Source organism: Sebastes fasciatus, chromosome 24 (genome assembly GCF_043250625.1).
Source record: "Sebastes fasciatus isolate fSebFas1 chromosome 24, fSebFas1.pri, whole genome shotgun sequence".
Classification (NCBI taxonomy): Eukaryota; Metazoa; Chordata; class Actinopteri; order Perciformes; family Sebastidae; genus Sebastes; species Sebastes fasciatus.
The window spans coordinates 5,570,837-5,598,756 of NC_133818.1; the positions used below are offsets into that span (position 1 = coordinate 5,570,837).

At 39.9% G+C, this 27,920-nt stretch overlaps 2 protein-coding genes across 5 annotated transcripts in view; both read right to left on the reverse strand.

Moving 5' to 3' along the window:
* The window catches only part of LOC141762743 (glycerol-3-phosphate dehydrogenase [NAD(+)], cytoplasmic-like), a 144,325-nt gene extending 122,290 nt beyond the window's left edge, over nt 1–22,035 (reverse strand). The window contains exon 1 of the mRNA XM_074626784.1: nt 22,031–22,035. The gene's annotated coding sequence lies outside the window, so the exon portion shown is untranslated. The remainder of the gene's footprint in view (nt 1–22,030) is intronic.
* On the reverse strand, nt 843–27,182 carry LOC141762737 (TSC22 domain family protein 1). Of its 4 annotated transcripts, XM_074626773.1 has the most exons (4): nt 26,898–27,182; nt 23,520–25,431; nt 4,950–5,001; nt 843–2,337 (listed from the first exon to the last, which is right to left on the reverse strand). In XM_074626773.1, the coding sequence occupies exons 2-4, from the start codon at nt 25,424–25,426 to the stop codon at nt 2,050–2,052; spliced, it is 2,247 nt and encodes a 748-aa protein (XP_074482874.1). In that variant the 5' UTR covers nt 25,427–25,431; nt 26,898–27,182; the 3' UTR covers nt 843–2,049. The 4 variants fall into 4 exon arrangements, with proteins under 4 accessions (XP_074482874.1, XP_074482875.1, XP_074482877.1 ...); XM_074626774.1 differs by lacking the exon at nt 26,898–27,182 and having other exon boundaries at nt 23,520–25,814; XM_074626776.1 differs by lacking the exons at nt 23,520–25,431; nt 26,898–27,182 and adding an exon at nt 9,484–10,089.
* Between the last annotated feature and the right edge of the window lie 738 nt (nt 27,183–27,920).

Consider the following 27,920-nt stretch of genomic DNA (forward strand, 5'->3'; position numbering starts at 1 on the left):
TGCTCAAACTACATTTTAGCCTCAATTTAAAGACTTAAATCCAGAGTTTTATTGTTTCTAGAGGGAGAAAATATACATTTATGGTATATTTATGACTAAAATTAAACATTTTCCTACATATTTATTAACTATTGTCTAATACGAAACATGTTAGCTGTGTTTATTTTTATTTTCTGGTGGTCAAACTACATTTTTGCCTCAATTTAAAGACTTAAATCCAGAGTTTTATGGTTTCTAGAGGGAGAAAATATACATTTATGGTATATTTATGACTAAAATTAAACATTTTCCTACATATTTATTAACTATTGTCTAATACGAAACATGTTAGCTGTGTTTATTTTTATTTTCTGGTGGTCAAACTACATTTTTGCCTCAATTTAAAGAATTAAATCCAGAGTTTTATGGTTTCTACAGGGAGAAAATATAAATTTTTGGTATATTTATGACTAAAATTAAACTTTTACTTAGATATTTTGTAAGAATTGTCTTATTTTGTGGAATTATATGTTGTCAAACTACATTTTTACTTCAATTTAAAGACATAAATCCAGAGTTTTATTGTTTCTAGAGCAAGAAAATATACATTTATGGTATATTTATGACTAAAATTAAACCTTTACTTACATATTAAGAATTGTCTTAATTTGTGAAATTAGAGGTGGTTAAACTACATTGTTGCTTCAATTTAAAGACTTAAATCCAGAGTTTTATTGTTTCTAGAGGGAGAAAATACACATTTATGGTATATTTATGACTAAAATTAAACGTTTACCTACATATCTCTTAATAATTGTCTTCTAGGAAACAACCACGACATTGTTAAAGAAGAAAACCGAAACTTTTCCCTTTTTTTTGTTTTCATTTTTTATTTGAGGTGCAACTGTCTAGTGCAATTGTAACGTCACATTTGTGATGGGCTGAGGAACATGCACAAAACATCGACATACTTCTGCTAGGCATTTTCCTTTATCTTTACCTTTTTTGTCTTATTATTGTGTTCAGCGCTCCAGTTGCACGACAAGCAACTCAAAAACACTTGGCTGTACAAAAGACAAAAAAAAGAAATCATGAAAAAAAAAAATCACGCGTCCCCAAAACGGTAAAACAGTCCAGATAAAGTGAGCGACGGCGGAGGAGAGTTCACGTACAGTACGAGGCCGTGTGTCACTGCAGAGCTAGAGTCGAGGTCAATAATCCTCTTGTGTTGCCGCCCTGAGTAATGACATCACAGGTCAAAACCTGGCAAAACCATAGATATATATATATACATATATATACACATATTGAGTGAAACAACTAAAAAAGCTTATATATGTATCTATGGTTAGAAACCAGGCACTTGGCAGAGTTTAATTGGAAATTTGCACTACCTAGAAACAGTCATGTCCTACTTATTTTCCATCAATTACTTTTTACACATCACAATTACAACAAATAACCTTTCCCTAAAAAAAACTTTGAATCCCTGCATTAATGTTGAACGCTCCATCCGAGAGCGGGGAGAGTGCGTTGAGGGTGGGGACGGCGACGTGAAAAAACTAATGAGGCGCGGCGAATATATATATATATTCACTATTCTTTATAATAACCCCCCCGTCTCAACCCAGACGACGTGTCGGCGTCTTCAGATAAAGAAAAACTCCCATTCCAGATGGGTTGATAGTTCGTCCACTGAAAAAAGTGCATGGACCACAGCATGAGGAAATAACAAAATGTGCTGATGAAGAGTGCTGGGCTGAGGGGCGAAGACGATGGCACACTTTCCACGGGTCACACGGCGAGGGATTCGACGGTAGAGCGTACTTTCCTCCTCCTGTCAGTTCCTGTCAGCTCTGTACTTCCCCCCTCATCATCACCTCGATGAAGATTGTCTGAAGCACGTAAGAAAAGCGAACTCCGAAGTCTTTTAAATTAAATGTGCAACAAAAATAAAGTTTGTCCTCCGGTTTCCGCTCCTCGAGACGGTGGCATAGTCGGTCACTTCACAGTATGGCTCCTTTCTCCTCCTCTTCTTCCTCCCGTCCCCCCGATCTCTCATCCTTTGTGTTACGCAGACGTGCCGGAGCTCTGTGAGGAAGGGAGGGCTTGCGTGGTTCCGGCGGGGACCGGGACCGGAGGCTGGCCGGCGGCAGCGGCGTTGGCGTTGCCGGTCGGGGAGCCGCCGGTCTGAACCTGCGCCTGGAACTGAGCCATCTGCTCGGGGCTGGCCAGGTTCTTCAGCAGGTTGTTCTCCTGCTCCAGCTGGGTGTTGCGCTCGATCAGCTCCTTGATCTGCTCCTTCAGCACCTCCACCTCCTCGCGCACGGCGTACATCAGGTGGCTCTTCACCAGGTCCTGAAGACGGAGGGAGGAAGAGCGACACGGTTAGTGATTCATCCTGGGAGGTAAACATCTGGTTCAAACCACATTTATCCTCGTTACACAGCAAAATATACAAACATGTCATATACGTATTCTTCCATGAAGCGATTAGTCGAGCAGTTGACCTGCAAATATTTTGATAAGCGATATGTATGCTCTTAACTATTGTACATATTGTATTATTTTTATTACTCAACAACATCTGGCAGAGATGAAAACTAGCCTCTTGGCTAACTCGGGTCCATTTACATTTGTTTGAATGTTGATTAATGTACATTCTCCCTTTTTCAAATAAAAAATTTAATAAAATGAACATGTGTTTTGATGTTGCCTTGCTGCAAAAAGAATCTCCTCTTGTTGGACAATAAAGATCTGAACTGATCGTTTGTCATTTTTCAAGCAAAATTGCCAAATATTTGCTGGTTTCAGCTTCTCAAAGTGAAGAATTACTGCTTTTCTTTCATTTATATCATTGTATATTTAATATTTTGGGGTTTGTCAGACAAGATGATCAATTTCAGGGCGTCACCGTCGGCATTTTTTCATTATATTTTTTACATTTTGAAGGCAAAATCAAATTCTTATCAATTAATCAATTAACTGACCAACATGCCAATCAACAGAAAATGAATGCTAACTATTTTGATAATCAATAATCGTATTAAACATTAAGTGGTTCCAGTATCTCAAATGTAAAGATGTGCTGCTCTTCTGTGTTTTATATCACCGGGTTTCGGACTATTTGGTCACTTTTGAGGAATTACAATGGGGATTTTTAGGGACATTTTGTAGATTAAATGCATTAAATCAATTAATAAATAATACATACATATTTACACAAAAAAACATGTATTAAAATAGGATAAACAAAATTATAGACAAAATATTTCAAGACCCAAGTTAAAAGTAAATAAAGTTACTATAAAATTATAGTAATTTTAAAAACCCTAGGGGAAGGCTAAGTAAGGGATAATGTACAGCGAGCAGGTCATTGTTGTGAAATAAACCTGACAGGGCGATGCTTCACCCCGTCACGGAGCGGTCTTACGTCGCCCTGAAGGGGTCTATTTCACAACAATGACCCGCTAGCTGTACACTATCCCGCTTATTACACGGCTACTTACTGAAGAAATCAATAATTTGACACAAAAACGGTCTGCTAGAGTCCCACATCAGAACTGCGCCCATAGAAACGGTCTGTTATACGGTCTGTTACAAAGAAGTAACAGACCGTAGAACGCCGTGATTGACCAACCAGAATCATGTATTCAACAAAGCCGAAAAATAATATTCGTTATTCTATCGTTGTTTGGCAATGTCACGGACACTGAAACGGGGGAGATGGAGACAGACAGACAGAAGAAAGGAGGTTAAACGCGCAAGAAATAGTCGGCCTGTCCGGCACTCACAGAATAGGGTAATCTTCTAACAAGAGAGACTTCAGAGACCAGGTCCAAAGCACATTGGAGCACACGGATTTAAGGCAATCAACGTTTAACGTTTCGACGCCAACTGCGTCTTCATCAGAATGAAATCAGTTTTTTGGACTCTGATGATGGACCTGGTCTCTGAAGTCTCTCCTTTTAGACAGAAGAACATGTCAGCCTGCCGCGCTGCAAAGCTTCGATTACCTTCGACTATTTCTCACCGAAGCTTCGAAGCTAATATCGCAAATCATATCAGTCAAAATAATCGCAATTAGATATTGTTTCGAAACCGTGCAGCCCTATATCTCCTACTAGCTACTCTTAGCTGCAGGAAAATGTGACTCAAACATGCTGTTAGGGGGGAAAACGTGTGACACAGCAGAGCGCAAAAGCTCATTTTACATCACTTTTGCACAGCTGTCTGAATGAAGGACAAAACATGAATTCCTCAGAAAAAAGAGGATTTTTAGAGGAGAAACAGCTGCATGATGATGCCTGAGCTGTGCCAGCCTGCTGAAGCCGGATTTAATACTGTGAGCATCTCCTCCTCTATGGACCCGCCCCTCCTCCTCCTCTTCCTCCTCCTCCTCCCTGCCCCGGTACGCAGCAGCCAGGGAACAAAATGTTCCTGCACCGGGGTGGGAGGAGCGAATCACCGGCGGAGTTATTTATACTGAGCTGTGGGGAGGCTGCTGCTTGCCTAGCAACACAGGACAGGGAGGGGGACTATAGGGAAGTATATGCATGAGAAAGAGAGAAAGAGAGAGAAAGAGAGAGGAAGAGGAGGGGGGATAGCGTGTGAACCTTTAGCCTTGCTGCCAGCAAGCCGGAGGTCGTCGGTCTAAATCGTGACAGAGCAGGAAACTCCTGTTGCCTCTAATTAAAACACCAGCAGGTGCATATATGTGCATATATGTGCGTAACTCCACGTCCAGAATACAGAAAAGCAGGCGTCTTATTCATTCATTCATTCATTCTCCAACTTGCTTTATATCTACCTCAGGTTCCCTCCATAAAAACATTACATAATCTCATAAATATTATTTAAAAAGCAGTGAAAACATGAGAAAATAAGAGCAGAAAGGAGGGGATACACTTACATAACATATGAGACAGGCCTATTTACAAACACTGTGTCTGGATTTTATTAATGCTTACCATTGCTTGTTCAATCTTGTTGTCAATGGCCACCACACTTGCACCAGAGGAGCTGGAATAGATAAAGAAAAATAGGTTTATAACAGGGTAATAATATGGTGTTGCATTGGCACAGAGGTGAGGATTTTTATGCTGCGAAAGCACAAATAAAGAAAGCCCATTATGGATCCAACATGAGGGAAATAAACAGGTTATAAATCAGAGGAAATAAAAGGAAATGGAGGTCGAGAAAGGCAGGATTTGACTTTGAAGGAGAATCAATGAAGCCATCATTTCAGGGCATGAATGTACCGCACACATTGTGAATGTGAATACATTTATCTGTGCAATATATCCTTTGTTTACATTTTATTTATTACAGTGCATGTATTAAGTGCAATTACCTCTGTTTACATTACATCTATTTTTATATTTTATACTTCTAGTGTAACACTTCTGTTTATTTATTTATTACATCTACTTTACCTATTTTATTTACTTTATAACTATGTGTGTTTTACCTGTTATATGTTTTATCTGCTGTTATTTGTTTTAAAGCACTGACCAGAAGTGGCAGCTGTGAATCTGGTTGTATTTAATACAATGACAATAAAGCTTTCTATGTATGTACATTGCAGGTTAAAGATGGAGAGATATATATAATGCGCAATACCTCTTGTCAACCCTGACTGATGCGCTCTCCTTTCCAAGCACAGAGGACAGAAACGATATGGAGAAATTCCTCAGCTGACAAACGCCAAGATCCATCGCCACCGTGTAACATTGGGAATTCATGCTACCCAACCCATTGAATAAAACCCCCACACAGGCGCTTCTTCAGGCCGTGCAAACTGGAGCTCCAGTGGTATAAAAGTAGAAAAAACAGCGCATTATTTGGGGGGTTGTTGCGGCTCTCCGGAGCTCGCAGCACACAAAAGACTGAGCTGCAGCTCCGAGCTGTGCTGCTGCCTCTCTGGGTGATGCATGCAGGAAAAACAGCTCCAGCAGACAAGGGATTGGCTGAGAGAAGAGCTCATTAGCATAATGCATGCGAGGAAATGGCACCGGATTGGAGGAGAGTGAGCTCATTATGTGACATCTCTCTACCTGCTGCAGCGTCCTCTATAAAAGCCCGCATCCACCCACAGTCAAAGGAGGGGAAATGCCTCCACTTCAACAGCAGCAGCACAGCAGCTGAATGCAGGACATTTTTGCTTTCAATTTAACATAAATGTGCTTTTTCATGCTTAAATGTGGACTGCAGGGGATGGAGAAACTTTGGCTGCAGCAATGGCTCCACCTATTGGTTATAGATCATGTATTTAGAGGGACTGTTTGTAACTTTCAGAAATGCTTGTTAACAGCGACACCTGTTCCGTTAAATCAACGAAAGTCAGCATCGGGCTCGCGCTTGCTCGCTCTAAATATACCTGAACGAGCATCGCTCAAAACAGTGAGGCGACACACGTCAGCTAAAACCACAACATCCCTATATTTCACCTGCTCTATATTTCACGTCTCTGACTGCACCCGCAGGGAGACTCCGGCACCCGGTCAGAGACGATAACGTTTCTCTCTGCGGAGCCCCGTCACTTCACAAGACACGGAAAACCTCTGTTGGTCTGGAGGAGCTGAAGCATTTATTTCTGCACAAATGTCCACTGTACATTCACTAGATATTCTCAGAGCTACTAACTCTGCTGCAGTGTGGAGTGTGTGCACATGCACATCTAGAGGTGGAGCGAGAACGCGAGCGATGTGTGAGTGAAGGCGAGCAGGCAGCGGAGCAGAGGCTCCGGCCACACGCGAGCGCATATGATATGCAAGCGCGCATATGCAAGCGCGCATGGGATCCCAACCCGGTAGATTTATACGTGTAAAAAGTTACAAACAGTCCCTATTATATGTGCTCCCAGCAGGTGAGGCCAATCTCCTAATGAGAGGGGAGTGGCCAGGCAATCAGGGGAACTAGCTTTTAGTAATGTTTTAATTTATTTTTGCATTTAGTTTTTATTTATTTATTTTTGCTTTTTTGCTTTATTTTATATTTAAATTTATTTATGAACTATTTTCCCCTCTGCATTTCACCCATTATTTATTTATTACTTATTTATATTTATTTCCCCAAACTTATTTATTTATGTATTTTATTTATTTTCTTAAATTGATTTATTTATTTTTGCATTTTATTTGTATTAATTATTTTTTTTATTTATTGACCCCATGACCATAATGATAACGAGGCAGAAATGCATAACGAAATGTAAAAAGAAATGTGTACAGAAAAGAATATAGAAATAAATAAGTTTGGGGAAATAAATAAGGGGTGAGATGCAGAGCGAAAATAGTTAATAAATAAATTTAAAAAATAAATAAATAAAAAATGCAAAAATAAATAAATAAATACAAAATAAATGCTAAGATAAATTGAACAAATTTTGCTACATTTAATGACATTTATTTAGTTATCTAGTCATTTATTTATTTATTTTGGCAGGTTCCGTCCTCCATATGTATTAAGGGGTCTCACACACAGAAAACAAGATGACTGATGACTGATTTGATTAAACAGAATATGATCAATGATCCTGTGGTAAAGGCTGACCTCAGCGCTGTCCAGCTGTGAGAGTAAATAAACATCTACACTGAAAATCAATAGGAGAACAGAGTCCGATAACAGTAGAAACAGCAGAAGCGGAGCTCCTTTGTCTTCTTTATATCCGTTTGAATGAAATGGGAACACGCTGTTCTTTACAGTAAAACAGGACCGCCCCTCCGCTCTGTATTAGGCTTTCCCACAAATTATTTAGGATTTGTTTTTATTTCTGTGATGTGTGATGGAGCTGAAACACTGATTCAATTGATTCATCAAACAAAAATTGCAAATATTTGCTGGTTTCCAGGCACTTAGATGTGAGGATATACAGATTTCCTTTGTTTATATTGTAGTAAATGGAGTATTTTGGCGTTTGGGGCTGTTGATCAGACAAAATAAGACATTTAAAGACATCAACTTGGACTGATGTCGTCACAATGGAAACACACAGTTTAGATAAACAGCACACACAGATAAGGAGGTATTGTAAACAACTGTGGTAAAGATAAAGAGACTGAAACTAAAACCAGTCAGGTGTGCTGGCCACACGGACACATTTTAATTTAATCAGTAACTGACCTCTAACGTCAGACACCATTAAGCACCTTAGCTGTGTTATAACTGTGTCTGGCTGCAGTGTTCATTGAATCAAGCTCAGTAAGTGTGTCAACATGAGAGTTTGGAGATCAGAAACATGTCTGAGGAGAAGATAAAACCCTCAACATGATCCTATCTTTGTGTTTTAGGTAGGGCTGTCAAAACGGCATAATAACGCAATTAAAACACAATCTTTCAGAGGTTGTTGCGGGCTCAGGTTTATCATATGAAACTAGAAAACCTAAAGAATCAATCGGTACCAATCATGTCATACTAGCTTGTCATAAAGGAGGCTAAATAACGCTCCAAACTTGCGCTAAATTTTGGCGAGGAAAAACTGTCATGGTCATTTTACAGACATGCCCACTTTATGATAATCACATGCAGTTTGGGGTCAAGACATAGTCAAGTCAGCACACTGACACACTGACAGCTGTTGTTGCCTGTTAGGCTGCAGTTTGCCATGTTATGATTTGAGCATATTGTTTTATGCTAAATGCAGTACCTGTGAGGGTTTCTGGACAATATGTGTCCACTCCCATGTAGATAAGAGTATTAAATACTTGACAAATCTCCCTTTAAGGTACATTTTAAACGGATAAAAAATGTGTGATTAATCACGATTAAATATTTTAATTGATTGACAGCCCTATTTTTAGTACTTCTGATGGGATTAAATGATTTTAGAGAACTGGAAAATAAAGTGTTTGTAGTGACTTCTCCTTTTTCTTTCTTCCAAAAGGAGCAGCGTCACATTTGCAGAGACACCATTCATGTATTGCTTATGCAAAAAACAAAATGTTGGGAGACAAATATTAAACTCTCGAGAGAAATAGGGTGCAAAACAAAAGAACAGTTTGTCAGCTGTAGGAAAATGTAGATTTCATGTTGTCCAGACTGTATAAATATTGGTTTATTGGGTTTGGGAAACTGAAGTCTATTAGTGGCGTGATAGGGAAGCAAATACGGGCCAACTGGATCAATTGAGGAACTGGATCATCACGCTTATCTCTGGCGGTTGAGATTGGAGGGGAAAATAAACTGAAAGCAGGCAAGATAAAGTCTGTCCAGCACCACGTTGCAGCTCTCCCACTCACACACAGTCAGGCGTAACAACATGCATGTGCAGGCGCAAGAACACGGTGTCCTCAAACACACCGACGGCCCTACAGGGCTGCTGCTGAGCGGGAGCACACACATGCTGAGGTGATGTGCAGGTGTTACGTTTCCTGGATATGACATAACTTAAACGACAGACGGAAAACATCCAACGATCAACACAAAGCCCCTCGTTTTAATCTCCCGGCTACACCACCGTCGGCAACCCCCCTGACAACGTGACAACACTACAGCCATCGTTACCTCTTCAGATGCTTCTCCAGCTCCCAGAAGAGCAGCTTTAGGGCCATGGCGTTCCTGCCCAGCGCTCCTCCTGCCCCGGCCAGCCCCTTCTCTCTCATTCAGGCTATAAAACACACCCGCCCCACTAAAAACCCCCCAACACCACCACAACCACCGCCGCCACCGTCCTCCTGACCTGCGCCCTTTGGCCCCTCAGCTGTGGGAGATTCACATAGGGGAGCCTCACCAACAATAGAGGACCGTGATGGGAGTGTGTGTGTGTGCGTTCAACGGGAGTTGTCCCCTTACTAAGCCCGGATCACATCTCAGACGATTGGGTGCACGGCGAGGGGAGATAGGTGGGTGTTGTGTGATGTCACTGCATAAGGAGTCATGTCACCTCCCCTTCTGTTGTTATATAAACTGTCAGCAGAGATTAAAGTGACGCGTCCAATAGGATGAGCCGCTTTTGACCACACACCTCGTTAGCGCGCCAACAAGCCACTCCCTTCTCGCACGCTCCTTCATGTCGTATCCTGCTCTGATGGTGATGGACTCATATGACCTCATATTGTGCGTGCAAATTCCCTTAATATAACAACAAACATCTCTGGTATTTCCTCACACGCCGCCCCTCCTCGAGGAGAATGTGTATGTTGTACCAGACATGCCTTTAGCCGCCTTGTCGCTCCACATCAGTGGATGCACACACTCGCAGTATGGGAGCACGTGAATGTCCATGTTGGCTCCCACGCATCACAGCCTGGACAAAGACGATCAAAATGAGACGACTAGCTGATACACGGCACAAAAAAACGCTGAGTAGAGGAACTGTAGAGAACAAAGGGAATCGAAGATGGCGCGCAATTGTGAGGACCACAAAATGGCGGTGAAGGGGGTGCGCTTACTGAATTTGTTGGTGCGATTGAGCTCAATGCATGCAGTGAGATTATTAACCTCATTAGGATAAGGTCACATCATCTTTTCCTCGCCGACACTGTATGCGACACTAATCCCCGAACAAGTCGAGGGTCTGAAAACAAGCTTTTTAAAGAAGGAACGGGAGACAGAAACTAATAAAATATCAGTAAAAATGCTTATTTATAAGTTGAAAACAAACCCCATCACATACTGTATGTCTGTACATTGTGTTCTTGCAGAGTTGGGGTCAGCGCACGCATGACCGCTTGGAACAAAAGGCTAGAAAAGGCTCGTCTGAGGAGGGGAGCGTTCACTGTCGACTTTCAGCCAATCGCTGACGCCGCAACAGACTCAGCCCAGCCAATGGCGACGTCATAACATCACAGATGGGATGCTTTCATTCATAATGCATCCACGTCCATCTAAAGCTTGTGTGTGTGTGTGCGGCATGCGCAAAGAGCTGACCCATATATTACCTAACCACTATGTTAAAGCTTAATGTATGCTACACGAGGGAGACTTAGACACTGGAGTAATATGCTGTGGTAATGTAGTAATACTTAGTTTAAGTTAGGTGATGAGCGATCCGCCTTGCCAAAATGTGGGTAAAACAATTAATAGGCAGAGCTCTCCTTTAAGCCTTTAACAAAACACTGCCCCACCGCATCTTCTTCACCAATCACAACAAGCTTTCTACTGAAGAAAACCTTAAAAAAGTGGTCACCAGATACAAAATTTTGCAGATGTGAATAGGAAATAAAAGGGTGGTGGTGCATATCTTCGCCACACCCTGTGGAGCTTACATAAGGGCGGATGTGTAGCCACAGTGTGGCAGCAGACGACATGCATGTGGAGGAATAATAAGAACAGATGGTGCTCGCATTGCCCACATAGTTAAAAATATAAAGTTTCACTGGAAAACAAGGAGTGAACTATATTTGAGAAGTGACACCCACCTTTAAACCCAAATCCTGGTAGCTTTAGGCTCCAACTGATGTTTAAATTAAGGTTTAAATTTAATCTTTCTTAATTTTAAGATAGTTTTAAAGTTTGGGGGAACATGATTTAAAGTTAAAGAATGATTTAATCAGGTTTAAAAGGCCCCGACGCACAGTTTGGGGCCGTCGGTGAGCGTCTGTCGGCCTAGTTTTTGTTTAGTTTTTGTGTCTGTCCCAATTTCAAAAGTCCAAGGTGACGCCTTTAAATGCCTTGTTTTGTCAGCCCAAAACCCAAAGATATTCAGTTTAAAATGATATAAAACAGAAAAAAAGCAGGAAAAAAACAGCCATTTTACAAAATAATCGTTAGATGCAGACCTAACCTTTGAGTCAGGAGCCTTAAAAACAACTAAACAAAGGGAGGCTTACATGTAAATTCACACATATCTTGAGACTAAAAGACTATATCTTCATAATATATAAACGTTCTTTAAATCTACACAACCATCAAGAAGACGTGAGAGTAAAAGAAAGCAGAGGAGCAGCTAAATGTTCCAGAAAAGCGTCAAATCAATAGTGCGAACACAAACCTAAAAGCCTTCTTGTGTATTTGAGGTACATAAACTAGAAGTCCCCCCTTCTGCCACAACCCTCCCTTTATCCACACATATCCACAAAAGCATCCAGCTGAGTGTAAGTAACACTTCCGCCTCACTTTATTGTGCCGTCTGAGTGAAAGCAGAGCCGTGCCGTCACTCAGGCTGCAGTGTGTGGTCTTGACAACGATCCAACAACTGTGTGAAAATGTGATAACAGAGGACGTTATGAAGGACTTAGTGAAGGAATTCACTCTACTAGATGATGTCAGACACTATCATAATCTTATACCCCTCCTTAAATAATGTTCTCTCCTTGCATCCCTCTTTTTTTCATCGCTCTGTACGGCGCTCTGTGATTCGCCCGCCTCCTTCCACATCACTTGTCCTCAAGCAGTTGGGAGCGCTCGTGTGTGTGTGTGTCCCGTTTGTGTGTTTGCAAACTGGCGGGATCCGGTTTCGGAGGCTTTGAACACAGAGGAGAACCGAGGCCGACAGCAAGATCGACCCCACTGCACATACACACACACACTTCACTTGAGCAAAGGAAGTGTGTGTACATCCAAATTTAGAAATCAAAAAGTGACAATTACATAATCAAATCTGGAGCATGCAATCATTTTACTGTTTTCAAGGTTTAATTCATAAAGGTAGCAATCAAAAGCGACCTTCTACTTGTTTGTAACTGGGGATAATCTCTCTTGATCTTTGCCCAAACAGACAAAACAAAGAGCAGCAACGCCCCAAAACTCAACCAGCTCTCATGGCATCACAGAGCTGCGGGGTAGCGGCTCTCTGGAGCGAGAGAATCGCTCGCTGCCATGCACGCAATGCCTTACATAACCATCCTCTCTCCGTGCCATATGGGCCACGAAACAGAGACGGGGAAGGAGAGGAGACTGCATCATCTCTGCTAGTTTACACTGCAGACATGCAGACAAACTTTCAACACCCTCACAAGTGTAGACATGTTTTTAACAGTGGTAAAAATAACAGATGGAGTTTTTGCGTCCTACGTTTAGCGAGGAATGATGTTTAAAAAACGCCTAAAAGATGATGTAGAGAGCATGCATGAAAAATTCCCCAAATCTGAGGTGAAGCAGATAACACATAAAACAAAACAAAAGCAGCATATCCTCACAATTTAGCAGCTAGATTTATGTTTTTTTCATGCAATTAAGGCTGCAGTGTGGCGTTCATTTTGAATGTAGTGCGTTTGGGCAGGTGTCGAAGAAAAAACGCAACGGCTTGCGGTGGAAGAGTAGAAACAGAATCAACGCAACCTGACATAACGCTGTGGTGGTCAATCACCCGCGATCCAGAGCTGTACAACCCAGCCATGAGGGAACAAAAGACGTTAATCGTAGCAGTTAATGGGCCATTAAAGTGACACCGTCGCACAATCCTGTTACTTAAACAATTAATACAATTATCAAAATAAATGACAATTATATTCTACTGTCCACCGATTAATCGATCCGTAGACTTATCAATTCATCTCTGGCATGTATGCACACACAAACACACAAAGGAAAGACCTTGAGAAGACAACACGCTTGGGTTGCACAAACACCGGCGATTAAAGGATTACACAAAATCTGGCTATAATCAATACATCTCCTCCTGCCTCCAGTTCTGTCTGCATACACCACAAACTGGCAACAAGGCTCTTTGTATGTATATCTGTAGTTGTGAGAGCTTTGTATGCACAGACGCACACATCATTTCTGGCTCTGTGCGACAAATTTCACACATAAAACTGGGATTCAAAAGCCCCCTACTCCCTCTTATCCGTGTGTTAAAATAAACATTATACAATCAAATATTACGCAACCTCACGACACAGCAACAACATTAAAAAACGTCACAGGGAATCGCGCTGCAGCCACATGGCTCCGCACAGTGTTTCTGTTAATGTAAACAGAGTTAGAGAGCTCACTGATAGTGTATTAACAGTGAGGATCTTCTCAGCAGCGGTGGAGAAACTTTGCTCGAGGCTCTCCGCGGCGTGCCGGCTTCATGGGGCGGTCTGAATGTGTGTTCACAGTAGGAAAGGTCGAGGCTCTGACACTAAACAATAAGGACCGGCTTTACGCAGAAATATTAGTACTGCTCTTTACCAGGAAGTATCACTTTCAGGGGGGATTAATGTTTATCTATGGCAGGTAGTAGAGTGCTCATGTTACGGTTTTCCTCACAAAATAAACAAAAGAAACTGGAACGGAGAGACCTTCCGTGAGAGAGAAAGGATAAATATTTTGGACAGACTAAGGAGACCCTGCCTGCTTTATGGGTGACATCCCTTTGCTCTTTTATTCAACAAAGAGTCACATTACATTCATTTCCATCTAGTCTCCCAGGGCATAGCATGGAGACAACGTGCTCCGCCAGATACTTTTAAGTCTATATTAATTTTTTCCATTTTCCATGTTTATTTTAAACACATTTTTTCCAGAGTTGATGATTTAAGTAGGTATGGTGTGAGCCATCTCGCTTCCTTCTCATCTCTGTTGAGCGTTGCACACGTCATGCACATTACCGATCGGGCACTCGGGCATTTTAATTATGCTGAAAACAGGAGTTTAGTTTGGTGGCGTTACAGGATGTGGCCGAAACTCCAGATTAATTTACTTTAATAAAGATATGAGACATGATAATTTACTTTAGTATTTGTTGTTTTTTGATAACCACTAATAAATAAAACTAGTAGATGGTTAGATGTCAAAGCAGACTTGTTGTATTTCCTGCTCGCAACCTCTACTTCATCTTCTACTATGTTTACTGGCCGATAATAACATCAATTTTCTACGCTGTAGCCGAGTTTACTCGCTCAAACCAGTTAATAGAAATGACAAGTTTGCTTAAAATTCACTTGACAATTGTGTGGAAACACGGCTAGTTGCAGGTTACAGTTGCTCAGAAGTATACAGTATATTCTCCTCTTGCAGCTCAGCTGGATCCTTTAAGGTGTTTTGGCACTAAAGTTTTAATTATAGGATCTGAAATATCACATTTCTCTCCTTTACTGTCTGTTCCTCCTGATGTTAAAATGATGTAAGAGTGAAACGACAGAGAGAATGAAAACAACAATACAGGTGTCGTAAGATTGTAACACAACCAGTTAAAACTAGTAATGTTCCTTCTGCTCGTCTTTGTGTAAATGCCAGAGGGAGAAAAGCAGCATTAAAAAACGTCTCTCCTGTAAACACCTACCATTTCACACACATGTACAAACACCATAAACCTTCCTGACAGGTGAGCTCATAAAAACACTCATGTTGAGAACGGCAGACAGACAAGCATGGACACATATTACATCCTCTCTTCTTGGATCTGCAGCTCTGCAGGACGGCACAAGGCGAGCAAACGTGACACCAGTCTACCCCCACCCGACAAAAAAACACCCCACCCATGCTGCCTAAATCTGAACCTGTCAGAGCCGGGCCTGAGCTTCACAAACATCAAGATGCACTTTCAGAAACGACAGCAGAGCCGGAAAACATTTTCCTCCCAATGTCATCTCAAGTAGGACTCAAACATGATGGTGTCTGAACAAAAACGTGCACGTGATGCATCCATTAATAATGAAGTCAGACCGCTAACATGCAAAACAAGCTCTTTAGGCTGCAACTAGGGATTATTTTAATGATGTACTAATCTCCTGATGGTTTTCTTTCTTTGTTCTACAAACTAAAAACCATTTCCTGAAGTCCAAGTTGACATTTTCAAATTGTTTTTAGAGCTGCAACGATTAGACAATCAACAGAAAAATAATCGCCAACTATATTGATAATTGATTAATCGTTAATGTGACTTTTCATGCAAAAATGTAAGAAAATGCTGTTTTCAGTCTCTCAAATATGGAGATTTCCTGCTTTTCTCTGTTTTATATCATATTAAAGTGAATATCTTTGGGTTTTGGACCGACAAAACAAGACAATTAAAGACATCACCTTGAACATTTTTCATTTTTTTCTGACATTTCATAGACCAAACGATTGATCTAGAAAATAATAGATAAGGAAATTAACTGTTACTTGCAGCCCTGCTTGTTTTGCCCTAAAACCTTCAGTGTGCTATCACATATTACAAAAAAAAGCAGCAAATCCTCACAAATGAGGAACTGGAAGAGTATGTTTTGTATGTTTTGCTAGAAAAAAAAATACGTAAAGAGTTAATCAATCATCAAAATAGTGTCAGATTATTCTTTTTGTTGATGTGCGAAGCAATTCTTTGTCTTTAGAAGCAACAAAAAACAAAAGAAATAAGTGTAATTTGGTATAAAATCAATCAGCCTCATAGGCCAAGTACAAGTTGATTGTAATATAATGGGAACTAGAGACATAGATTACATCTATCCACGCAATAGCTGTGCATTTTGTGTGCATTCTAGGGCTGCAACTAACGATTATTTTCATTGTCGATTAATCTGTCGATTATTTTCTTGATTAATCGATTAGTTGTCTGGTCTATAAAATGTCAGAAAACGGTGAAAAATGTCTCCCAAAGTCCAAGATGACGTCATCAAATGTCTTTGTTTTGTCCACAACTCAAAGATATTCAGTTTACTGTCATAGAGGAGTAAAGAAAACCAGAAAATATTCACATTTAAGAAGCCGAAATCAGAGAATTTATACTTTTTTTTCTGAAAACAATTACTCAAATCGATTATCAAACTAGTTGTTAATTAATTTAATAGTTGACAACTAATCAATTGATCGTTTGCAGCTGTACTTCTGATGACACAAAGTTGAACTTCATACGACATCTTTTGCAATAGAACAAATAAAAGGCTTTTTCCCCCCCCAATAGTCTGACTCATTCAGTTCAGACAGGCTCATATAAACTTGACCATGGGAAGAGTGAATCAGTCCATCCCTAAAATAAACACACCTACTGAGTTATAAACACTGCTAAAGGATATATGATATCTATCACTGTACCGCTGGGGCCTTCTGCAGCCAGTAACCACACTCATCAAATATTATTATACACCCATTTCTGATAGGAAGCATCACTTCTTTGTGATTCATACATTGCGTGCTGGAAGGACCTTTCCACTCAGCTGTGAGTCTAGCTTTAGGTCAGTGATTCTCAAAGCACGTTAGGGTTATATAAACAACAAGGCTGGGAGGATTCATGAACCAACACTGCCACCTTGTGGACTAACAGCAGTAGACTAGCGTGAGAGAGAAGAATGACAGTAAAGTTAATGTCTCTACTGAAGTGTGGCATCGTTGTCACATCTCGTTAACAGATTAACTAGCTTCAGGTGTGATGTATCGCTCTTGACAGATGCCGCACAAGAAATAAGAAGCACCTCTAGACTTCCACAAAGCTGCTGTCTGACCTCCAATCTAAAGATCCACCAACCAAACAGGAATAACTACACAATAAGGCAGAAAACATGATTGCATATGGTGTGCAAAGGCAGGCAAAACTTGAAAAAAAGACTAGCTTATACTGCAAAAACAATGCATTACTGGCAGAGTTTCCATATAAGCACATCTGTTTCAGTTAAACTACCTGGTGCGTGTCACGCTACCGTCAAATGAAAAAACACCAGCAGATGTGCCTGCTGAGAAGCCTTTCAGCCAGGTTAACTATTCATATTTTATAAGAGCTTTTAAAAAACAAAATAATATGTAATTTAAGCATAATTGTGGGACAAATCATGCAGCAAGTTTTCAGTCTTAGGTAGCATGAGAAGGAGCGTTCTGGTACATTAAACTCCACATGTGTAACCTCTTAAACTCTTAGTTTTACCCTTAAAACTCCCCCCAGATTTCTTTATACATTACTTCATTCACAATTGCCCAACAAAACGCTCATTTCCCCAAAAGTATCTTCTTCTAATCTCCCAGTTTTGTAGATTTGTTTGCTCAAAACAATATAAGTTTATTTATGAGGTTCACATTGTTGAAAGAATGTTCCATTAGGAAAACATGAGTTTATCTAGAATAGATTAACAGGTAAGGGTGTAGCATGATATAGTAAATGTACAGTCAGAAAGTTTATCAGTCAGCATTTTGTCTTTGGGATTTGTAGGCCATCAAATCTGTTACTGATGAAATTGAGAAAAAATTGTTAATTATGAAATTAGGACCACATCAGTTCATATTGTAATATTTTAAGTTGTAAAATTGTAGTCTATTTTATTTTTATTTTATCAATCACAAATTGTATTGTACTTAAGTTGTACACTTTTATTATATTTCATTGATATTTTATTGATAACTTATTTTATTTAAGTAGTACAATTATATCACATTTTATTAATCACTTATTTTATTGTATTTAAGTTGTATGATTGTATTCTTTTTTATTTTTATTTTACTAAGCACTATTTTATTGTTATTTTATTAATCACTTATTTCATAGTATTTAAGACGTACAATTTAATTCTATTTTATTGTTATTTTATTATCCACCTATTCTATTGTATTCAAGTTGTATCATTTTATTGTTATTGTATTAATCTATACATTACATTTCAAAGTATTTAAATTGTGTAATTGCATTCTATTTTATTGTTATTTTATGAATCACTTATTTTATTGTATTTAAATTGTATAATTTTATTCCATTTTATTATTTTATTAATGTAGTTTTTACTTCACACTGTTTAACTTTAAATTCTACTTTATTATATTTGTATTATTTTATTGTCTCACGTGTATTGGTCTCAAATTCAAATTGTTAAATTGCTGAATTGTTTTTGTCTTTTCTGTTGTTTTCCACGGTCCACACTTGTTCTGTCTTATATTCATCTGTGTAACTCTTACATTTGAAACATTTTAAAGACTTTCACATAAACAAACATTATGATTTATATACCTTGATTATAAAGTCTGCAAGTTTGATTCTTGAATTTAAATAAATCTCATGTAAAAAGATGTAAAGTGAATTCTGTAGTTTCGTTTCTTCCAGGAGAAAATGCAACACAGTCCACTTTATTCTCGTCTTTGTCACGTCTATTATTCATTCATTAGTCAAGCATGTATAAACAATGCTGCGGTACACCTTACATTCATATCCTGGGGTGTGTTCACCAGAGCTGTGCTTCACAAATATGTTTGTCGTTAGGCATGACTCACTGCTCAGTTTTATGTTTATACTATAAATAGATTTAGAATACGTTTACAATCTGAACGCTACGTAAACTACACCCTACGCCCGTCACAATAATTACTATATCAAGTTATTGTACAATATATGGACATGACCTCACTGACTTATGGTCCACAGCTCCAGTGCGGGAACATTTTGTGTTTAAGCCAAATGAGAGGGGAGTGTTGTTGCTACTTAAATCTAAATTATAGCTAATGTGTTCTTACTTTTCTGTTAACAAAGGTCTTCCTACTTCCGTCTCCTTTGCTCGGACCACACCCATCTTCAAACTTGACCTTCATTTTGATCTCAACGACACACCTGTAAACTTTCGTGACTGCATCCTGCAAAGTTGTGACCCATCGCAGTGACAAAATCTGTCCACAGATGTATAAACACCTGTCAAAGACGCACTAAAAAACGCTTTGTTGTAAATCCTCCTAAAAGTATAGTAGTAAAAATGTCTAGATCTTATCTTGGAAACGCCTGGGATCGTCATACCGTGGCACTTAAAGAAGCTAGCATTTTCTTGAAGTCATACATCATAACATGAACTCCATTTCTGACAGTAGCTCCAAGCATTTATATGTTTGGTTTTAACCATCGAGGGCGCCCTCCACCTCGTAGAAGCTCAGTTTTGGATGGCGAGCAATTTAAAAACAGGCGTGTCGATATTAACATCACGAGTCAACGCCGGTATAACTGCAGAGCTTGACAGGCAGATGAAAGACCAACAGAGAGTGAAGCGCCGCATAAAAACTAAACAGCTTTCAGTCACATACTGACATGAAACACATAAGTCAGTTTAAGTGCTTAGAAATGTCAATCAGCTCAGAAACCAAACCAACATGTTATTCTTCTTACTTTTAGAAAACCAACTGATCATCTACTGATCTTGAGAAGTCATGAGATGATTGTTAACGCCTTTAAAAAGCGATCAGAAAATCAGAAAGTAAGCTTGCACCCCCAGAACTTCACACAGCAAAATATTCAGTCTCTATTAGAACAAAGCTCTTTTGACAACCGTATGTGTGCCTTGCCAAGCGCAACAAAAAGGAGTCTTGACTTTTTCAGATCCACCTTTAGCACACCTGCTGATTTCACTTTGTATTCAGGCTGTAAACTCGGTGCCCCTCAACCTCACGTTCTCGCATGTTACCTAATAAAACACTGGAAAAAAACAACTTCAACTTTAAAAAGAATGCCGCTTATATAAAACTGTTGAGCGTGCAAAATGAGCAAATAATAAAGATTACACCTCTAGCTTTTATGGCTCCAAAGGATGAAGTCATACAGATAAATTACCCTAATAAAACACACTAAATGCAATATGACACTTCATACAGTATATCTTTGACGTTTAGTTGGCAGGGAAATACACATTAAAACTGTTATTGTATTTTTTAACAAACGTAAAGGAAATATTTTTAGATTCTTGTGGTAACGTGTTGACTGAAGAATAGAAAATTACTTTGGCATAGTAAATTATTCCAAAAATAATGCCTTGAACCAGAGCGTTCAATATGCTTTACTGCGAGGAAAAATGAGCATGGCCATTTTCAAAGGGGTCCCTCGACCTCTGACCTCAAGATATGTGAATGAAAATGGGTTCTATGGGTATCAGCATATTGTTTATGCTAAATGCAGTACCTGTGAGGGTTTCTGCACAATATTTGTCATTGTTTTGTGTAGTTAACTGATTTCAATAATAAATATATACATACATTTGCATAAAGCAGCATATTTGTCCACTCCCATGTTGACAACAGGTGTATAATATGCTGGAAGTGTGTGTGTGAAAGTCACGAGTGTTTTACTTCTACTGTGAAGCGATGCTGGCAGATATCCAAAAGTCAAATCATACCGGCACCGACCTGCCGGTTGAAATTCCACCCGGGGCGGCACGAGGACCTGATGAAGGCCCTGATTAATACCACCGTCCCTACGGCACTCTCACTGACGGATATAGAAACAGACAGCAAGGCAGGTGAAAAGACTCAATCCTGCAGACACACCTTCACATCCCTGTTTTACAACATGACACATGAGTCACGCACACAGCTGTGCTCGATCAGGCGTTGTCCGAGTCGTGACAGCTGCAACGTGACGCTGTTAAAGAGCCAAACTGGACTCTGACAACAGGTAATCAGGTGCTCTTGGTACAGCAATCATTCTAGACAACTAGTTGTTTGTTTAAAGGGCGGGTCCCTCATTTTTGAGGTTTTTATATCATTCTGTAGCTTCCCAGTGGTGTTCCTTATGTATTCAAATCCGAAACTGGTACTCTCATAGGTAAATACAGGTGTAAATGCCTCAGTGTTAGCTTCACTATGACACAGGACTGGATGCTATTAGCTTGGAGGAAACACTGCATGCATGCAGGGAAAGGAGAGGGATATTTTAAGAGTGGAAAGAGAAGAAAAGGGTAGAGGAGAAGAGTTCGGACAGCTGACACATGATGCAAAACTGCAAATGGAAAGGAGACAGAGGGTGACAAAAGGAGATAAACGCAGAATGACATGACCATGACTATGAACACAGCAGACACACTAAGATTGTCTGCAGGACAGTGGACGATTCATGACAAGAAAACGGGCCGACTAACGGACGGATAGACGGAAACACACCATGCAAAAGACACACAAACACAGTCATGATGGGGTGCCACGAATTGCTGACAAAAGCCTCCACACACAGATTACAGTCCTGCTCTGTCTGCAGCTGAATATGACGACTACATCAACATTAATCCAGCAATTATTGCACCCTCCGTCTCTCCATTCCTCGAGTTCAGACACAGCTGACAATACATAAACAGCTTCAGCTCACCGACTACCTGCTGTGCTGATAATTGAATTAGAAGTATGTTTACTGGTTCGCACAGCAACTGTTGTTTTAATCACGGAGCTACTTAGAAGTCTCCATTGCAGTTCTGATGTATATAGCATGTGTTTGCACAACATTTTCACGTTTCTCCACAAGGAATAACACAAAATCACAACTTTAAATCCTGTGTTTACCAGAGATGTGCTCTTAAGTTTCTTGTAGATGTAGAACGATTCATCTACTACATCGATGCATCGATTTATATTCCTACGATCCAACTACATCGATAGGTACTCTGCAAGTTGTCCTAGTAGTCGACTAACACTTATGATTTTGTCGACTAATCAATTAGTTAATCTATCGACAAAGAATCACACAAAAGCACCACTTCTTCCCCTCTTGTGTTTACCAGAGATGTGCTCATAAGTTTCTTGGAAATACGTCATTCAGCATGAAAGAAGCTTAAAAACCGACTAATCGACTAAAGAAATATTAGTTGACCAAGACCAAAACGACCAATTAGTCAACTAACCGACTACTTTGTAGGCAGTTTGCATTTGTTTCCAAAAGCTGAATAAAAGTCACAATCTTCAAAAAATATTTCAGTTATGGGTACCTGGGTGAGGCTGACAGTACTCAGTCAAACTCCCTCCGTACCCTGCAGGCATTATTGTTGTACTCACAACATGAAACTCCTGCTAAACCAGAACACGGGACAGTACAGTGGTAACACTAGACTGCTGCCACAACAGTGCTCCATTTCTCTGCAGGGAGAGTTTATCAGATTTATGCAACACAATGACCAGACCCTCTACAGCACAGACTCTGAAAGACTGCAGCTTCAAATGGGGCAGGGGAGGTTTTGTTTTTTTCAGGGCATCGACTCTATTTAGACCAATACCATACCTTTTTAGAAACTACCTGCAGCTGTAATTACCACTTTCAAGCTGCAAAACTAACAGGAGTAATTGTTCACATAAATAAACCACTGCAGAGCTCTCCCAGGGGGGTACAAATCCACACAACCAGTGTCTAATAAAAGACTGAACCTGAGGGGAGATAGAGACACAAATACTGAATAACAAAGGAAGGATAGTGCAACCTTAGTGACACAAATGGAGGAGCTAAAGGAGGTGGATGTGTGATAGTCGGGGGGTCGATCCACGGCACATCATCTGCTGAGTCACCAGCTCCCTCGGTGACTCAGCAACTCCACTGCTGCTACTCCAGTTACTGATATTTTTAAAATAACAGCGAGCTGTTTTTCAACCACTGTCCTCTGGAGGCTGACCTCAGGGGACAGGGGATCAAGCAAATGGGACAAAACCAGACAGACCAGTTGCAGGATGCTGTTACAAGCAGAGCAGGACAGTTATGGTGAGGAAATATCTCACTGCATGTTTTGCCATTCAATATTACTGCAAAAGAAAGTATTTGTGTTACAATGAGAAGCTGTCTGAACTACAATGTTAACTTAAAAACTAGAGAAAATCAATTCACCTATGTATCATGATTTTTTAATGCCAGAATCGGTATATTTGCTTCATTTGAGTCTATGCAGAGGTAGAAGGAAGTTTTATTGTTGTAGTCTGAGCAACGTGATGTATTAAAAACCTTAATCTGCAAAAAAGAGTTTACATTAGAATAAAGAGCTTTACATCCTCACCTGTCGTCCTCTCCTTCAGCGTGCTGAGTCCTGAGGCCTGCAGCAACGGCCATGAAGGTGCTGGCCTCAGCCGACATCCCCATGTGGGCCAGCGTTCCAGCAGCACCGCCGGCCTCCGCAGCCCCCTCTCTGCTTACTGCCACCCCCAGCCTGGGCAGACCCGGCAGCCCCAGCAGGCCCTGGTGCTGGAGCAGAAGCTTATGGGCGTCCTCCAGTTGGGACGCCCTTATGGAGCTCCCTCCTCCGGGGACCTGGGTGAGCGTCGCACCTAGGTTGAGGAGAGGCTGAAGGTCAGCTTGTAGTGCAGTCAAAGGCATGTAGGGGGACATGTGGGTGGGCAGTACTGGGACTGTAGCAGTGGAGGGGGGCTGGATTTGTGGCGGTGGGAGGGTCTGTTGCTGTCCTGTAAAAGCTGGCTGACCTGGATGTGGTAGCTGATGAGTAATGCTGATCGGCGGCTGTGCTGTGACCCCTGGAATTGGTGGTAAGATTCCCGTTGTAAGATGCGGCAGCGGAGGCTGGACCTGCGTCTGGAAGGGAGCAGTGGGCTGGATAAAGTCTGGCTGTCGGACACTTCCTGGAGCTATGACCCCTGTGTGGAACTGAGGTACAGGGTAACCTCCCGCCTGGTGGGGATCCACAGTGTAGGGCAGCTGCTGGGGTATTACAGCGGGAAGCTGTGGCATTGCTGTCGGGAGCATGACATTAGCGACTGGTTGCTGCATGTGGCTCCCAGCAACAACCTCCTGGGGTGAAACATAGGTCAGAGTAGTCGTTTGGGCCAATCCCTGTTGTGGGCTCTGCATTGCTTGTGGACTGGTGAAGTCCTGGCTCGGCTGCTGGTAGGACTGAAGCGTGTGAGGTGGCTGTACAGCAGGTACGTTTCCTTCTTCTGTCTCCACAGCCACCTCGACACCTTTTGGTGCCTCAGATGTAGTCGGATGAGGAACCTCCTTTTCATAATAATCCGTACACGTCCATCTTCCTTTGCGGAACGGCTCAGAGTTAGTGTCTAGTTTGACCACCCGAAAACGAGAGCCGGTAGCGGTCTGAGTTTGGGTGTGCTGGGTTTGAACGTTGGGCGCTGTTCCTCCTCCAGCAGGAACTACTTGCCCACTCACACTAGTGTTGTCAGAAGGACCTGCAGCAGCAGCAGGCACATTAGAAACACTGCCTTGTAGATGTGGATCTGTCCCACCAACCATAGGGGGTATAGGTTGGGCTGCAGGTTTACTGTTATCCAGCATCGGTTGCCTCTGTGCCTGCCCGGCTTTGGACGCCATAGCCGGGCTGGAGCTCGCCACAGGAGCAACGGGAAGTCCTGGTTCACTTCCTCCCACGCTATCAGAGTGATGATGGTGCGGAGGATAATAATGCATGGTCCCATTCACCATGGAGGTGTGTTGTTGGGACCCCTGAGGGATGGAATGAGGGTGAAGAGGCTCGTTGGGTGACACAATCCCAGGTGTGTCCACCCCATGGAGGCTGTTGAGCGTCTCATCAGAGGAGCTTCTCTCCGGCACACCTGTATCCGTGGCCCTGGACACGGAAACATCCAGCATATCTGAGGAGGAGAGGTCTTCTGTGTGGGACTCATCCATATCATCATAGCTCTCGGTGTCATCTGCCAAGCTGTTGTTGCCGCTCACGTTGCTCTGAGCTGAAGTGACACTTGTTATCTGGAAGCCACTCTTCTTCTTCACCTGGGCGCCAGCCGCTTGGGACTGATGATGGAGAGCTGGAGAGTTGGATCCAGGCTGGGCTGGAATGTCGTCAGCCGGGTTGGCTCCACTGCCGCCGGGTGTGGAGGGAGCAGAGGCACTGCTGCTACCTCTCCGGTAGTGGTAGGCTTGTTTCCTACTCCCGGTCCCAGCAGGCTGGTCTGCAGAAAAGTCCTGGTGGTGCATCTTGACTGTCAAAGAGTTACTAAAGATGAGTGTATCTTTTTGGCTTAAAGAGCTCTCATCATATTTACCTTCAGAAAAGATTATGTTTAATCTCAAAAAGAAACCATGGCTCTTTAATAAATGCTGGTGTAACCTTTTTACATACCGGTACTTCTCTTAATGGTGTTGTCCTTGGTCAGACCGTTTAAGAGATTATACTACACTATAGCTTGTCTATCTCTTGTACTACTATTACTTCTGTAATTCTCTCTCTTTATTTGTTTTTACTTATTTATATGTATGTATATATGTATATATATATATTCTTTCTTCCTTCTCTATTAGTTTTTTACTTTCTCCCCTTTTTTATGTATTTATTTATTTATTTGACTACTGTTATTTTGACTACTGATATTTTATTTTTTTTACTGTTATATACTGTTATTTTACTTTAACTTATTTATATGTGTATGTATATATATATATATATATATATATATATATATATATGTATATATATATATATATATATATATATGAATATATTTATATTCTTTCTCCCTTCTCTATTATTTTTCTACTTTCTCCTTTTTATTTATTTATTTATTTATTTGACTATTGTTATTTAACTTATTTAACTTTTTTTACTGTTATTTACTGTTTTTACTGTTATTTACTTTTTTTGCTGTTATTTTACTGTCACTTATTTATATGTTTATGTATATATATATATATACATATATATATATATGAATATATACATATATATATATATATGAATATATATGAATTTTTTACTGTTATTTTACTTTTACTTATTTATATGTATGTATATATGTATATATATATTCTTTCTTCCTTCTCTATTATCTTTTTACTTTCTCCTTTTTTTAAATTTATTTATTTATTTACTTATTTTCAATTTTTGTATTTATTTATTTGACTTCTGTTATTTTACTTTTTTCTGTTATTTATTGTTTTTACTGTTATTTAATTTTTTACTATTATTTTACTTTTACTTATTTATATGTATATGTATGTATATATGTATATATGAATATATATATTCTTTCTTCCTTCTCTATTATTTTTTTTACTTTCTCCTTTTTTTAATTATTTAATTAATTAATTTATTTGACTACTGTTATTGTGACTACTGTTATTTTGTTAAATTTGTTGTTGTTATTTTGCTAAATTTATTCATGCATTATCTGTGTGTATTGCTGTCTGCATTGATTATGTTTCTATCGTTTAAAACTCAATAAACATATTGATTAAGAGTTACTAAAGGCCTTCAATTAGCTGCTAGCTAGCTAAACAGATGCTAACCAGCTAGCATCAGCTGTTAGCCGTTGGTTAGCTTTAAAAGCTATCTAGCATTAGCCTCACTCTTCCTCAACTTTACTGCATCTCTCCACTACTTACACTGATTATTCCTGCACACATTAGAGTCACATTAAAGCATGAATAAGAGCAGTAAAGGAGAGTTTACTCAGGAGTTCTTCAGAGAGGATGTGGCCGGTTTGGTGTCGCAGGTCGCATCAGTTCCTCCTCTTCTCTTCTCTCTCTCTGGAGACGGTGATGAATGATCCTAGAGAGGGTTCAACTCCGTGGTTAGTCAGTGTAGAGCAGGGTGGGAGTAGTAGCCGTGTTTGTGGTGGTATAAAGGCTCCGTTAAGTCCATGTCTTGGTGTCTAGTGGAGCTGTTTGCTGTCTCATTGTATCTCTGCCGGTGAACAGCAGCAGCTAACGGGCTGTCACTCTGAAAACACAACCACTGCGCATGCGCGGAACGGCCCAGTTTTTTGTGCAACATTCATGATCAGCTATAAAATCGGAATATACCAAATTCAAGTTGGTCAGGTCGACTTTAAAAAAAATAAAAATAAAAATTTATTCTGATATTAATCGTTGTTCATTAAGATAAGATAATAGAAGATAAGATATTCATTTATTTGTTCCACAGTGGGGAAATTTGCAGTGTACAGCAATAAAGTGAAAAAAAACAAGATGCATCAGTTAACACAGTAAGAAAAAAGAGCTAAACAAAGTGTAACAAAATATGAACCATTTAAATAGAAGGAAGTAAATAGAAGAGAAAAAAATTAAATAATAATAATGATAATAATGAATAAATAAATACAATTTAAAAAAAAGGAAAAAGAAGTTAGCACTACTGGCTACTCAGAGATTACTGTAGTGGGTTTCTCAAAAAATGATAAATATGATATTAAAAAAATGATAAATGTAATATTAAATATAATATTAAAAAATATATATTAAAAAAACATAATAATAATGATCATAATAATGAATAAATAAATACAATTAAAAAAAAAAAAAAAGGATAAAGAAGATACTACTACTGGCTACTCAGAGATTACTGTAGTGGGTTTCTCAAAAAATTATAAATATGATATTAAAAAAATTATAAATGTAATATTAAAAATATACTATTAAAAAAACATATTAAAAATAATAATAATAATAATGAATAAATAAATTACAAAAATTT